Source organism: Nansenia antarctica (genome assembly GCF_963989245.1).
Source record: "Nansenia antarctica genome assembly, chromosome: 7".
Taxonomy (NCBI): domain Eukaryota; kingdom Metazoa; phylum Chordata; class Actinopteri; order Argentiniformes; family Microstomatidae; genus Nansenia; species Nansenia antarctica.
Genome location: NC_137677.1, coordinates 15,980,626 through 15,995,625, shown reverse-complemented (window position 1 = coordinate 15,995,625; position 15,000 = coordinate 15,980,626). Strand labels below are relative to the sequence as shown.

General features: G+C 44.9%; 2 protein-coding genes across 2 annotated transcripts in view; one reads left to right on the top strand and one right to left on the bottom strand.

Annotated features, from left to right (window-relative positions):
- Positions 1-1,519: 1,519 nt before the first annotated feature.
- LOC308162450 (mixed lineage kinase domain-like protein) lies at positions 1,520-5,663 on the top strand (the record flags this gene model as incomplete). Its single annotated transcript, XM_080536602.1, has 7 exons — positions 1,520-1,956; positions 3,594-3,694; positions 3,869-4,041; positions 4,780-4,925; positions 5,082-5,131; positions 5,304-5,444; positions 5,614-5,663. 7 exons carry the CDS (start codon positions 1,520-1,522, stop codon positions 5,661-5,663), a joined length of 1,098 nt encoding a protein of 365 aa, XP_080392728.1.
- Positions 5,664-8,101: 2,438 nt separating this feature from the next.
- dspb (desmoplakin b) overlaps positions 8,102-15,000 on the bottom strand; it is a gene marked incomplete at both ends in the record, with an annotated part of 18,210 nt that continues 11,311 nt past the window's right edge. Inside the window, 5 exons of the mRNA XM_080536601.1 lie at positions 8,102-11,404; positions 12,499-14,325; positions 14,483-14,581; positions 14,705-14,812; positions 14,906-14,989. Of these exons, the coding sequence (XP_080392727.1) occupies positions 8,102-11,404; positions 12,499-14,325; positions 14,483-14,581; positions 14,705-14,812; positions 14,906-14,989 (5,421 nt within the window). The remainder of the gene's footprint in view (positions 11,405-12,498; positions 14,326-14,482; positions 14,582-14,704; positions 14,813-14,905; positions 14,990-15,000) is intronic.

Below are 15,000 nucleotides of genomic sequence, written 5' to 3'. Positions count from 1 at the left end.
TTAAGCAATTAAGACAACAGTAATTTAAAGGAAAACAGGAGCAGAGGAAGTTTGATATACTCTGAAGTTGAACAATGGTAGGAGGAGCTCTATAGAAACCTGGGTCTGTGGAAATAAATGCTTTCCCTAGTTTCAATTTCAATGACAGTAGAACAAAGACGCACTTTGGCAGACGACACAGTCACACAAGGTAAACCTCCACGTTCGCTTATTTGTCCTTCAATTGTTTTTTTTAAGTAAAATGGATCAAGTTCAATGCTCTTAGTTCAACCATTCACTATGGCTGATTGTTGAATCAGTTCATGCAGAACGCTGAATGTGAAACTACCAATAATGAACCAAGCGACATTTCTGACTCTATTAGTCAACCCTACAGATTGTTACGTCTCGTCCTGTTTCCTTGGGTTATGTTTGTCCTTGTTTCGTGTTTTTTTATTTATTGTTTCCTGTTTATTTTTGTTCTTTTAGTTTTATTTAGTCTTTCGCTTCTGTCACTCCGCTTCCTGCCCTTGTGTCTACCCCGCCCTGGTTGGTTTCACCTGTCCCTCACCCTCTTCCCTGTGTTTACCCATGTCTCTGTGCCAGTTCGTCTCTGTGCCTTTGTGTCGAAACGTCCCAGCAATTCCTAGTGTTACGTAGTCAATTCTTGGTTTTTGATCTCCGAGTGTTTTTATTACTTTGTTTTTCGCCTGCTCGGATTATGCACATTCTCTTTGAGCTGACAACATGTGTACCGACCCCTGCTTTGCCTACCTCTTACTGGATTTATATCAGAATCAGAATCAGAATCGCTTTTATTACATCTTATCTTACTGTACACAAGAGTTTGGCTTTGGCTTTGGTTCCTCAACATTGAAATTGCAGCATTCAGAGACAAAAAAACACAATAATAATAAGTAACGTAAGTAAGTAAAAAAGTAACCCTACATTGATGAAGTAGGCCTAATAAAGTGATGGATTTTACAGTGGCTTCAATAGTGCACAAATACTGTGCAGATGATATGAAATATAATATGATACAATACAGTAAGGTAGTATATTACTCCAATGGTATACAAGTAATCTAGTAGTGAGCAGTAGTTATAATACTATGTTCATTTTTGTAGTGTGTTGGTTATAAATCACATTCATGCCTCCTACATTCCAGCCCCTAATTATTACAACATTAGGCTACATAATAATTACTCATATAACACAAAAATAGGTGACATGAAGCAATCAAAAGGCTCAATAATCCAATGAAGGTTCGATAAGTCCATGAATTGACTGTATGGGTACATCCTCTGTCTTCTTCCTGCAAATAGTAATGAATCAGTAAGACCAGAGTGTACCAGCACGTGTGTCTTAGTCAGAGAGATCTTTACTGTCATTCTGTGTCTGTCAGTGGTTTTAGGATGTTGTTAGAACTACCTTCTTTTCTATTCTTGTCTCTTCTTCCTTCTCTTCTCTCAACTTCTCTTTTATCTCTTCCCTTCCCTTCCCCTTTTCTCTCTTCTCCTCTCTCAACAGCCAGCCTGCCATGGAGGTTGTAGAGCCCATCTTCACCATAGCAAAGGAGCTCTATTGTCTGTGTAAGGCAGCAAAGGCCAATAAGAAGCGATGTGAGAATTTGGCCAATCGAGTACGTCATCTTGAAGTGATCGTGAGGGCACTTCAGGAGAAGGGAAGACCTGAGCTAGCGAAGGACATCCTCAACGAACTCAGTGAGACCCTTAAATCCGCTGTGCACGTGGTTCAAAGATATGCTTCACTCACCTTCTGGAAGGGCATGCTGAAGGCCTATGACATAGGAGAAGAGTTTGAGAGTTTGAATAACCGCTTGACCGAAGCAGGTCAAGGGCTCCAGCTCGCACTGCAGGTTGACAGAATAAAGATTAAGCCAGATGTACTTCAGGGGGTGAAGGGACGTCCAGAACAGGATCAGGCAGACAGAGAGAGCGACATACAGGAGCTGACGTAAGAGACAACTCTTCCTCGCAGTTCCAATGAGCCCTTACTAATGAGTTGCTACTCAAATCATTACATGCCTGACACATCAAATTATGTAGGCTAAATACTTCAATATAACCAGCATTAGCATTCTCTCACAACATTGTCAAACAGTTGATTTGTGCTCTATCCCATAGTGCTAAAAGCAAAGTTGTGCCTCAAGAACACCCAAGAAGACATGAAAGACATGAAAGACTTATTGAAACTCTGTGAGTAGACATGAACTGTCAGTGGCAGGGGCTTGGGACATATCTGGTTAGTTAAGAGACTATTAAGAGAACTTATTTGACTTGCCCTAGCTAAATAATAATTGTAAATGGAGCTCAATTCATGATCATCACAAACTTTGTCCATCATTGAATCATAGTAGTATGCCATCACCTCCACTGACATGTAATAGTAATGGGCAAAGTTGACAATGTAGGACTTCCAAATGTTTGTGGGAACAATAGCATAATGTAACATAAAAGGCTATATAACATTGGTATTGATAAATATGTTTCTTGTAGCCTAACAAATGGGAAGATCAGAATAATTAAATATTGATTTGAAAATAGTAGTTTTTTCAGACCTGATCATTCTGTTAGCTTGCATTTTGTCACACCCTCTTCTATGTGAGATCTTACCAAGGTTGCGGTTATGAATGAATGATGAATGAATGAATGAATGAATGGTCTTTATTGTCATTGATATAGTACAGGTACCAAACAACGAAATTTGGGAGGGGGGGCTCCCCTGGTGCTAGGAAAAAAAAACAAAAAACAAGAAGGGAAAAGAGCTGGTTTACATAAATAAAGGCTATGTACACTATCCACTATACTATACTATACAAATAAAACACTGTGCTGTACTCTATGCTATGCTATACCTATTCTAACATTTCCTATCTCTGAACCTTATGTACCCGAGGGTTGTCATATTGCACATAGTGTTATTGCACATTCATTTAAAGTGTCGCAGTTTGCAGGTTTGAAATGTTCACAGTTGTGTTTCAGTATTGCACTTGATTACAATCTAGTAGCTGCCATCAAATTGTCTAGATTGTCCAGGGCCTAGAACCTAGGTCTTTGCTGTGCTTACCAAGGTTGCGGTTATGTACTGTGTTTGCTGGGCAGTCCATAATATAATAATAATATTATAACAATAAACATGTGCCAAGAAAATATCCCCCACACCATTACACCACCACCACCATTTTCACCCCGAGAACTGCCCCGAGAACTGCCGCTCACTGGATATTTTCTCTTTTTCTGACCATTCGCTGTTACCCCTAGAGATGGTTGTGTGGGAAAATCCCAGTAGATTTTTTTCAACACCCGTGCCACGTACAAGTGCCAGACACTTAAATCACCTTTCTTCCCCATTCTGATGCTTGGTTTTCAGCAAAACTTCAGCAGATCGTCTTGACCATGTCTACATGCCTAAATGCACTGAGTTACCGCCACACGATTGATTAATTAGATATTTGCGTTAATGTGCAGTTGAAAAGGTGTACCTAATAAAGTGGCCGGTGAGTGTATACCAAGTTAATCATGGTCGGAAACTCCTCAACCACGAACATCAAAAATGAGAACGTAATAATGGTTTTCCTCCCACAAAAAAAGTCTAGTAAGAACTACCTTCAAAAAGGAGGTGGAAACTATGAGACGCTTTGAGTCACAACACATCCTGCGAATGTTTGGGATCTGTGTCCAGGGTGAGAATGGTGAGTACAGTACACAGAGTTTGAGGAATAGCTGTAGAATAAATAAGAAACATTTTCAAATCACACCATAATGTGCTCAAGTGTTTGTGCGTGCGTGTGTGTCAGTGTTAGCGTGTTAATGTGTGTCTGTGTGTGTGTGTCTAACTGCGTTTTGCTCCACTTGTTATCATGTAGGACCCAATCCAGACTACCTCATCATCATGGAACACTGTGAGAGGGGCTGTCTGAGAGACGTTCTGGACTCCCCCCCTGGCCTAACCTGGAACACAAAGACTCGCATGAGTCTGGGAGCAGCCCATGGCCTTTACAGGTACCACACCTCAAGCAAAGTCTCTATTGATATCAAGGCATAATCTAAGATCTGGATTATTACATAGATTATTACGCATTTATTTTATCATTTATCTATGTGTTCCTTCATCTGCATACTAAAACTCCTATGCTTGGTTCTATCCACAAATACTATATATTTACAGTGTTGGTCACAGGATGTAGGCTATAGCATCCTATTCACACTGACCAAGTTTGTTATGACTTTGACAGTTTTGATTATTAAACCCTTATATGTGGCCATATTTCCAGGTGATGACCTCAACTAGAAAATACATTATTGCATTCAAAAGATTGTTGACCAAATACTAAATATGAGTACTTTATTTAGACATTATATGATTTTTTCCAATACGGTTGTAGTCCTGAAATAAGGGTTTACAAAAGTACTTTCTAAATGGTGAACCCAGTCTGAAAAAACCTTAATTTAATTAAATCTGAGAATCCCTACTTTAAATAATATTTGTTTGATTTTAAACCCAAACTGTTGGGAGTATAGAGCTAGACAAAATGCGTCCTCTTTCCAATACTTATGGAGGGCACTGTATCAGTAGATTTCAAAGAAGAGATGTGCCTAGTGAGCTGGCTCTTGAAGATGCACTATTGTGTTGATGACAGCATACTATTGTACTATTGTATTGATGACAGCGCAACCACATACTGTATATCATAGTGTTATTAGCTATAATTCTGTGGTGGTAACATCTCTCAATGTACTCTGTGTTCTTTGCATTGTTGTGTTGTTGTGTGGTCAGCTGGGTGGTTTTGAGCTGGCAAAAACAGAGACGTCGTTGAGGAGGTCAGACAGAGCGGCTAAAAAGACCAGCGCCTTATGCTACACCTCACCTCAGCAGCTTGACAGCATCAACCACCCTTATGACAAGGCCTGTGAGATGAACAGGTCAGCTTCCAGTCACACACAACAGCATCTTCTCTCAACAACTACAACTAATGTGAAATCTCAAAAGAAACCTACTATGTTGTTACTGGACTTGAAATTGCTATTGGTCCAGTGTCCGTCTACAGTCTACAGCAGTTTGAAATGTGTTCTTTGCAGCTTTGGCATCGTCCTGTGGGAGATTGCAACCCTCCAGCATCCATTCAAAGGTTTGTATCAACTTCATCAATGAAAATGTATACGCTTATACGCTTTTATATTACAATTATGTTACAGAAAATGTAGGAATTGGGGTGAACTCTCCTTCAGAATCTATGTTTGCCCCCCAGTACCTTGTTATTTGTCATTCCATGTTTGTTCTCTATCAACTAAACTCAACAGACTGCTCAGCTAAAGACATTCTTAGAATAGTGTGTGAGGAGAAAGTTGCAGAACCTCTTCCTGGAGACTGCCCTAAACAGCTTGGGGACCTGATCAATGCCTGTCGCTCCTATGACAGCTATTACAGGCCAAATGCAGGAGGTAGGAATGATGACATGAATATTGCTTGGAATTGCTAAAACAAATATACTTTGATTCCATTCTCCTCTCACAGTACCTCTTTCCCTAACCCTACTCTCCTCTAGTCATAATAGGTGTTTTATCATAGCCAGTAGAACAAAGTGACTATTTACATGTTTCTGTTCCACAGTGTTGGTGGACAAGCTACGCATGGCAGTAGGGCAACTGACAACGGACTAAGACCAATCACTGGCCAGCAGAGGGCGGGCTCTAAAACCCTAGAGCGAGAGAAGACCGACTGACAAGTTTAGTAGGACTTACGAGCAAGGAGAGTAACGAGCGAAGAATCATCATTATAGCCAGTAGAACAAAGTGACTATTTACGTGTTTCTGTTCCAGTGTTGGTAGACAAGCTACGCATGGCAGTAGGGCAACTGACAACAGACTAAGACAGAAGGTCATCTCCCCAGTTCTCTGAAATATGCAAGACCCAGAGGAGCAAAACCAAAAGAGAGAATCAAGATTGTTTTTATTATTGTTTAGTTTTTTCCCCACAATTTAACGTTTTGGAAAGGTTTTGCTTGTGTGCTTCAAATAAAGCATTCTTTGAAATATGTTGTTCACTTCTTAGCTAACAGGCCCCTATTATCGGTCATGCCCACGATCAGCTATTTTCATCTGCCATCTAACTACCAGAAACACAACCAGTTCCCTCATCCACTAATCCCAATGTCATAACAATTAATCGACATTTCACACTTAGTTATTTATAAAAAATACATCATATCTTGAAGTGATTTTGGATCTGCTGTGGTTTCAATTTAGTTGCAATTTTAGTTGCAATGACAGTAGAACAAAGACACACTTTGGCAGGCCACACAGTCACTCAAGGTAAACCTCCACGTTCCCTTATTTGTCCTTCAATTGTTTTCTTAACCCATAAGGACCCACGGTAACACAGGTGTCACCGTGTCACACATCCTTTAAATGTTCTGGAAAGTTCCTTATACAGCTTTATCCTTGATTTTAACTCATGAAGCCCCAAAGTGACACCTACTGAACATCCTGGTGGGTCATGTGACAGGTCAGTGATTTTGTCTTCCCATAACAACATTTCCAAGATGGCTGTGCCAGGTTGTCAAAGATCTGACAGAATTAGCTACATTTAAAAAGCTTGTTTTTCGTTGCTAAAGGTAAGATTCACCCATTTAAGAATTATAATACTTGCATGACATGTCCTTTATTATATTTAACCTGTTGTGAACACATTTCTTGAACAAACTGATATAAAACAAATCAGATAAAAATTACTAACACATACGTCACTCCGGGCATTTAGCCTTAAAAAAAAAGAAGTCATGTCACAATAAGAGAAATAATGATGATCTGCTCAGTTAATTTGGCTGATTCAATGATATTTTGTTTTATACTGTTCAATTCAAAGCGTATTAAAATAAACATAAACAAAAAATCATGTTATATTAATTAAATTATTAATCAAATGTATAAGGAAACCATTATGTTCAAGTCAAGACTAAAAACCCATCTTTTGATTGACTAAATAATTAAATTAAGATTATATAATGATTAAAGCACTTTGAGCTGCAACGTTTGCAGGAAAAGCGCTATGCAAATAAAGTTATTATTATTATTATAACAGTGATTACATGGGAATCAAGTTTGCCCTGTGAACGCCAGGGACATGGTGTTGTAAATAACCCTTGTACAAGGCCCGATGGAAAAGCGCTATGCAAATAAAGTTATTATTATTATAACAGTGATTACATGGGAATCAAGTTTGCCCTGTGAACGCCAGGGACATGGTGTTGTAAATAACCCTTGTACAAGGCCCGATGGATCTTGACATGTAGATATAGCTCTACAAAATGGAAAATGCCTGTCTTTTATGATTTTTCATTTTTATTGTTGTTTTGTATGGAGAGTCTGCCATGTTGTAAGCATGCTCATTGAAAAGTGCATGTATGTTTAAAAATGGTATTCATTAACAAATATTAGTAAAGTTCATTTAATTATAGCAAAATCAAGTAATCTTACTGACCAGATGATGTATTCGACACAGACACCACTAATACAATGATGTAAAATTTTATTTTGAGACATAGAAAAACAGTTACGTACGTACGATAGCTTAATGTTAATGAACTTGGTAACAGCCCCATATTTAACTAACATTACAAACACCATGGCTAGCAATGAGCAATGTTATATACTGTAAGACACCTCCTCCTCACATTTCATGCAAGAAACAAGTACTTCAGGATTCAAAGACATCACACTGATGGTTCCCGAAACACTCAAGGCAATACCACAACCTCTCATAAATGTATAATTTGTATTACATTACCATTAGCAAAATGGTCAATTTATAATAAAATGTTTTGGGTAAAATATATATTTCAATCTACATTTTGTTGGAGAAAACAGAGCCAACTTACATTAAGTTCAAACACCCATGGATCGCCCTCATTCATCTTTTACACAACATGGAAGATGGAATCTCTTTCTTTAAAAGAGACGTTTCAAACTGACTGACAAGTTTTCCTGACATGAGTATAGCAAAGCTTTGGTTACAAAAAATATAAACAAAACAAAAAATACGCAAAGAATTGAATACAAAGACTTTACTTAATGAATTAAACTCCCTTTCCCCCTCTATTTTAGGACATGGAGCTGGAGCTGAAGAAGCTGCGGCTGTTGTAGTGGCTGTAGGAGGGGGAGCCCATATCCACACTGCCTCTGCGGGAGCCTGTCCTGGAGCCCGAGGTGGAGCCGGGAGCAGATGAGACATTGTAGGGGCTGCTGATTCCTCTGGAGGACATGGTAGCGGCCTGGAGCAACTTTACCCCTGTGCATTCCTCCACCAGGCAGTTATCCATAGCCTCCTTATAGGATATCTTCAGCTTGGATTTGGGGCACGTCATGTTCTTTGAATGGTGCCTGGTGTCCTGCAGCTTCTGTGCAGATCTCCCATCGAGCCAGCCCACCTGCAGAACCTCCTCTATGGTTCTCCTGCAGCCCTGCTCTGGGTCGTACAGCCCCCCGGTCACATACTGGAACTCCAAGAAGCGATGGCCTGCCTCATATGGCAACCATTTCTCCTTCATGGCCTCAGCAGCGGACATCTTCCTCTTGCCTTTGACATCTTCAAAGCCGAAGAAGGCCTTCTGGGCTGGCTTCAGCCTGGTGGCCATATCCTCCTCTATGATGCCCTGGCGAGACGCCTCCTGGATGGACAGCCTGCGGCCATTGGTTGGGTTGACGATGCCACCGGTGCAGGCCTGGGCCTCCAGGAGCCTTTGGGCAGTGATGGAGTCCAACAGGCCGCGCTTCAGAGCCTCTGAGATAGAGATCTTCTCTACGGTCTCTGTGTCAAATATGGCGCCCACAGGGCTCTGCTCGTCCACTGCCTCACCGGGGGATGCCAGGTTGATGGCGACTGTGGTGATGGCTTTCATGGAACCAGGGGAGGGAGGGGCAGTTTGCTGGGCTGAGAAGCTATTGGTGATAGAGTTGGCTTCAGATGAGATGGATGTAGTTTTTGTTATGGTCATCTGTGATGAGGTTGACGATGATGATTGTGAAGTTAATGATGATGATGATTGTGAGGTTAATGATGATGATGATTGTGAGGCTAATGATGATGATGATTGTGATGTTGATGATTTTGAGGATGATGCTGATGAAGACTTCATGGCTTTGGTCTTCTTGGTGATGATGTCTGCAAACTGTGTGAGAGTGAGGGTCTGAGAGCGGTACTGGTCATACACAGACTGATCAATCATACCATTCTCCAGCAGCTCTCTGATGTCATACTGGATACCCGTCTTCCTATCAATGATGACCAATCGTGTGGAACCATCTGGCGCAGTGATGGTGATCTCCTCCCACTCACACTCCTGCTCTGACAGCTCACGAAACGTCTCGTAGTCGATGAGCTTCTTATCATACGCCTCACGCACTGTCATCTCTTTATTGGTGTCAGGGTCCACGATCACCACCCTCCTCTTTCTGAGAGTGTTCTTCTGAGTGGACTGCTGATTCTTCTTCTTGTCTTTGATGGAAAGCAGGATAAGGCCTGTCTTTTCATCTGTTATACAACGTTTCTTCAGCTGCAGATAGGTTAGGTTTTCCTCTGTGTTGGGGTCAAAGAAGCCCTTACTGTCATCCCCCTCATCAGACAGGATCTGGTTCATCTCCTTGCCGAAGTAGCCCCTCTTATAGGCCACCTCCACCTCGATACGGTGGCTTTGCTTGGGGTCGATGATGCCCCCACTAGCGATTTGGGCCTCCAGCAAGCGAATGCCATGGCCCTTTTCGATCAGCCCCCTCTCTATGGCCTGAAACAAGGAGATAATCTTGTCTGAGCCAGGAAATTTGTAACCAGTGACAGCCATCTCTGCTGACATCAACTTGTCTTTAAACTCAGGCCCAGCCAGACCTCTCTTGTAGGCGTCGCTGACGGTCAGACAGAGGTTGTTGACGGGATCAATCATGAATCCCGAGGCAGCCTGAGCCTCCAGCAGCTCTAGGGTGGTGCCAGGCCGCAGCAGCCCCTCCTTCATGGCCTGGTATATGGGCAAGGTTTTATCATTGGCCTCGTCATAGACCCCCGCAATGCAGGTGGACCCTCTCAGGTAGGAGCGCAGGCGGTCCTCAATGTCCCGGCTGGTCAGCTTGCCCTCTTTCAGTTGGTCCACGTCTGACCGCTGCAGGAGGTCAGCGTCCACCAGGTCAGTGACTGAGACCTGGTCTCTGAGCCCCTGCACAGTGATGGGCTTCTCTGGGGCAGGGAGGAGCAGCAGGTTTGTGGTGGGCTCAACCCTGCACCTCTTCTTCAGGGACACGTAGCTGGCTCCCAATTGGGTGTCTGGGTCCAGGTAGCACTCAGGCCTCTGGTTCAGGCCCTGGTACAGGTCCTCGTCGATGAGGTCTCGGTCCATAGCCACGTCTTTGGGGAGGAACACACTGAGGATGGGGTCCAGGATGCCCCCCACAGACTCCTGGGCCTGCAGCAGACGCAGAGCAGTGTCCCTGTCGATCAGCCCCTTTCTCATGGCCTGGCCTGCTGATAACGGCTTGGCTGTGTTGGGGTCTCGGTAGCCAACACTAGCAGCCTCCGCTGCCAGCAGTCTTTCTCTGTCCTCCTCGTCCACTACACCCCTGGCACACGCCTCCTCCACCGTCATCTTCGCATTGGCTCTGGGGTCTATGATGTGGCCTGTGGCAGCTTGGGCATCCAGCAGCAAGGCAGCGCTTTCTGGAGAGAGAAGGCGATCCCTCCTGGCCTCTGTAAGGGACACTTTGCTCTGAGGTCCAGTGGCCACGCCAGCGATCGCCCCGGTTCCTTTCAGGTTCAGTTTGATGTCTACAGACACCTCTGGGACAGTCCTCTGACCCTTCAGTAGCTGGTTGAAGGTCGGCTTGTCGATGACTCTGCAGTCCAGCAGCTGCTGGGCCGTCACCTTCTTGCGGACACCTTCGAAGACCAGCATGGAGGGGTCCAGGATGGTCTCTCTCAGCTTCCTCATCTCTGCCTCCAGGGTGTTTTTGACAGAGGCCAGTTCAGACAGCTCTGTCTGGGTGCTCAGCAGCATGCTCTTATACCTGTCCTCTACCTCCTTCAGCTCCCTCATCAGCCTCTCAATCTCACTCTTCAGAGAGCTGCTCTCCCGTTCCAGCTTGTCCTTCTCTGAGTCATGCTGCCTGACCAGCCCTTCCTTGGTCTCGTACTGGTTTTTCCAGTACAGGAAGTCCTTCTTCACCTTCTCATTCTCTTCCTGCAGGCGGAGTTTGAGGCGGAGCTCAGACTCCAGAGAGAGTTTTATGCCATTCAGTTCCTCCTCTAGTCTCTGGGAGCGGGCCTTGTCCTGGTCTGACAGCTTCAGCTTCAACAGCAGTGCATCTCTCTCTGTCTGTAGATCACTGTACTGAGTTGTAGTGGACTGGATCATGGAGGAGGTCTGCAGAAAGAGAGAGAGAGAGAGAGAGAGAGAGGGAAAGGGGAGGAGGGTTGGTTTTAGAATAACACTGAATTATGCATAAACTCATCACACAAAACAATTAATTCTGCGTATACTGTACAAACAGAACAACGTGTGACATCTAAAATAACACAGTTCCAATAACTTCCCCAATGAGCAGTTTTAGTACATCAACACAATGACTGAAGAGATTGATGACCAGATTACTATCTCAGAAGGGATACATTAATACAATCCAGATCATAAAGAGTTTAAAGGAGAAATCTGGGATTCAAACAACAACAAAGAGATGAACCCACATGTTTTGAAGCTATACAGAGTTTGTTTGCAATTGCATTGTTTACAAATAATAAAAGAGTAAAACAAGCCTATATGTTGGGTTCTGATGGGTTAGGACCAATGCTCAGGTATATCACAGGGTATATAGGTCAATGGTTGAGCTAAACTCATGAGCTGTAAGTTATATGCTTCACGAATCAATGGCTATATCATTAATTTACGAGTTAAAAAATGGATGTACCAATCCCAGATTGCCCCTTTGACATAAATAATGTTAATACATTACACTACTTGCATTCTACATAGCAATTATACAGACAGATACGACAGACTATACCCACTGTACTCACGTTATAGCGGACATATATTATTAACAATGACTACTGTTTGTTGAAACCATTGGAGGACTAGTGGCAGGGATGGTGGGAAAAACAAGCAAAGGAAAAAATCATGCTGATTGAAGAATCACAGAGAGGTGTCTGGGAGTGTGACCATGGTGACAGCACTTTGACGAGGGTAGGCAGATAGAGAGACACAGATTGAATTTGCATGTATTTTTTCCCCAATCATGCTTATGATTGTCCATGCAAGTGTAGTTCGACACATACAGGTGTGACTTGTATGTGTTCACAATCTGATCAGAGAAAAAAATAAAAAAGCATAATAAAAAAGCAAAAAAGCAAGACATTTTGCAGCATGCAAGAGAAAGCATTGACCACAGCCAGCTAAAGCCTATTTCTGATTTTGGATATAAAAGAAATGGTCCAAGATGAACTCTAGAGACTTCCAAGTACCTCGATGGCCTGCTTTTGGACTTGCTCTATCTCCAGCACGAGTTTCTTCCTCTCAGAGGAGAGCTCGGAGACCAGGCTCTGGTACTCCTGGCTGCTCCGGGTGCTGCTCTGCAGTTGGAGCTCCAGGGCTGTGATCTGGGAGGCCATCTCATCATCGGCGTCCTTGCCAGACCTCAACAGATCCTCTCTCTCGTGTCTCAGTCCCCTCAGTTCCTCCTCCAGCCTCAATCTCTCCTTGGTGAGGGTCTGGGTCAGGCTCTGCAGTCTCTCCAGCTCCACAGAGCTCTCGTTGAGGGCACGGCTCTTCTCCTCAATGGTCTTGTAAAGGCCTTCGTTGCGGAGGTTGGCCTCGCGGACACGGGCTTGTTCCTGAAGTAGCTGTTGCTGCAGAGCCTTCAGTTCTGTGCTGAGCTGGGTCAGGCGCTCCGTGGAGGCCTTGTGCTCCCGCAGGCACCTCTCCAGCTCCTCCTGCAGTTTCCTGTGCTCCTCCTCTCCCTTCCTACCTGCCATGCTGCTGTCCTGCTGGCTCTGGCGCAGGGTGGTGATGGTACTGGTGTACTCCTGCATGGTCAGGGTTGTCTTCTCCAGCTCCGTCTCCACCCTTCTTCTCTTGGTCACCTCTTCCTGGTTGGTTCTTCTCAGTGTGTTCCCCTCGCTCTCCAGCCCGTCTACACTGACCTGCAGGTCCCTGATACGGCCCTGTAGCCTAGCCACGCTCTGCTCTGCCCTGCCCCTCTCACTGCCCTCTTTCTCCAGCTCCACACGCAGCAGGCCCAATTCTTCCTCACACTCCCTCAGCCTGGTCACGGACACATAGGAGGAGGCCTGTTTGACCTTAAGCTCAGCCAGGGCCTTCTCCATCCGAGCGCTCTCCTCCTCCACGACTCTTCTCATGCGGGTCTCCTCCTCCAGGCTGTGCATGAGACGCGCCAGCTTTTCACTCCGCTCCTGCAGGCTCTTAGTGACCTCAGCCAGCTCCTCCCTGTGCTGGCTGTTGTCCTCCCCCCTCTGCCTCGCCAGGGTCTCCACCTGCACCTCCAGCTCACTCCTCCTGCATGCCTCCTCTGTGTTTACAGACCTCTGGCTGTGAGCCTCTTCCTCCGCCCTCTTCCTCTCCTCCTCTGCCTGACTCACAGACAGACGCAGCCTCCTCAGCTCCTTCTCCAGGTCCCTCCTCTCCGCCTCTACCCTGTCACACTGCAGCTGGAGCGAAGACAAGTCCTCCTCCCTTTGGGAGGACAGTAGATGGCTGTCGGTGCGGCTGACATGGATCTGGGTCTCGTGGGTGTGCTTTAGGCTACTGATCTCCACACTGCACTGGCTCCTTACCTTAGACATCTCCTCCTCTAGCTCCTTGACCCTCGCCGCCTCCGTGGCCAGCTGCCTCCTCAGCCTCTCCACCTCTCTCTCACGGTCCGTCACGCTCTTCTCCACCTCCACCTTGGCCCAGTTCACCTCCTCCAACTCCTTCTGCCTCCTCCTCAGCGTGGCCTCGTACTCCTCCTGCTGCTCGCTGTAGCGCTCCTCAGCCAGCCTCCTCTTTCTCTTCTCCTCCTCGATGAGGTAGGTAAGACGGGTCACCTCGTCGGTGAGGTCCGTCAGCTGGCCCTGGGTGGAGTCCAGGCTCTCCTTGGTGGCGCTGCATTGCAGGGCGGTGTTCCTCTTCACCTCCTCCACAGAGAGCAGCTGGTCCTGGGACTGGGACAGCTCCAGCTGGTAGCGGGCTACGGCCTCCTCCAGCGAGCTGTTCTTAGAGTTGCGGTCGTCGATGCCCTCCCTCAGCAGACGTAGCTCCTCCTCCAGCAGGTCGATTCTGGTGTTACGTATCTGGGGGTTAGGGTTAGGGTTAGTGATTTGGATCAGAAAGCTCACTCTTTATATGAAGTTTCCCCAATATATGTTTAATAACTCTAGTTACAACATTTGTTACATACAGTAGTACATTGGTAATTGTTTTGTAATTGCGTAGTCACAGTAGGGATACCTTGAGCTCCTCCATGTTCTTGAGCATCTCTCCCAGGTATTTGGTGTAGTCCCCCGAGAGGGTGAGCAGCTCAATGTAGCGGGTCTGCAGAAGTGTGGCCTGGGAGAGAGACATAACACAGTCAATAACACAAATATAGCTACCCTACCTCACAATCTATTTACTTAGTAACATGTACATAGACACATACTTCTACTGTTGAAGTCGACAGACTGAGGTTACCTCCTGAGTGAGCTCAGTAGAAGGAGACTGCAGCATGGTCCTCTTAATGGGGATGTTCAGAAGAGTCTCTAGACCAGCGCTGTATGAGGCCAGCTCCAGTTCATAGTCCTGCATAGAGAAACAGGCAGTCACTGTTAGACAAATGGAGATTAGTTTGGAACAAGTAGGTGAGTTCCATAAGTATTGTGAATGTTTTTTTACCTTAATGGAGCTCACACAGACATCAGTATCCCTCAGCACACTCTCCAAACTCGCCCTTTTCCCTTTGATCTCAGAGTTCAGTGCCTGTACACAGA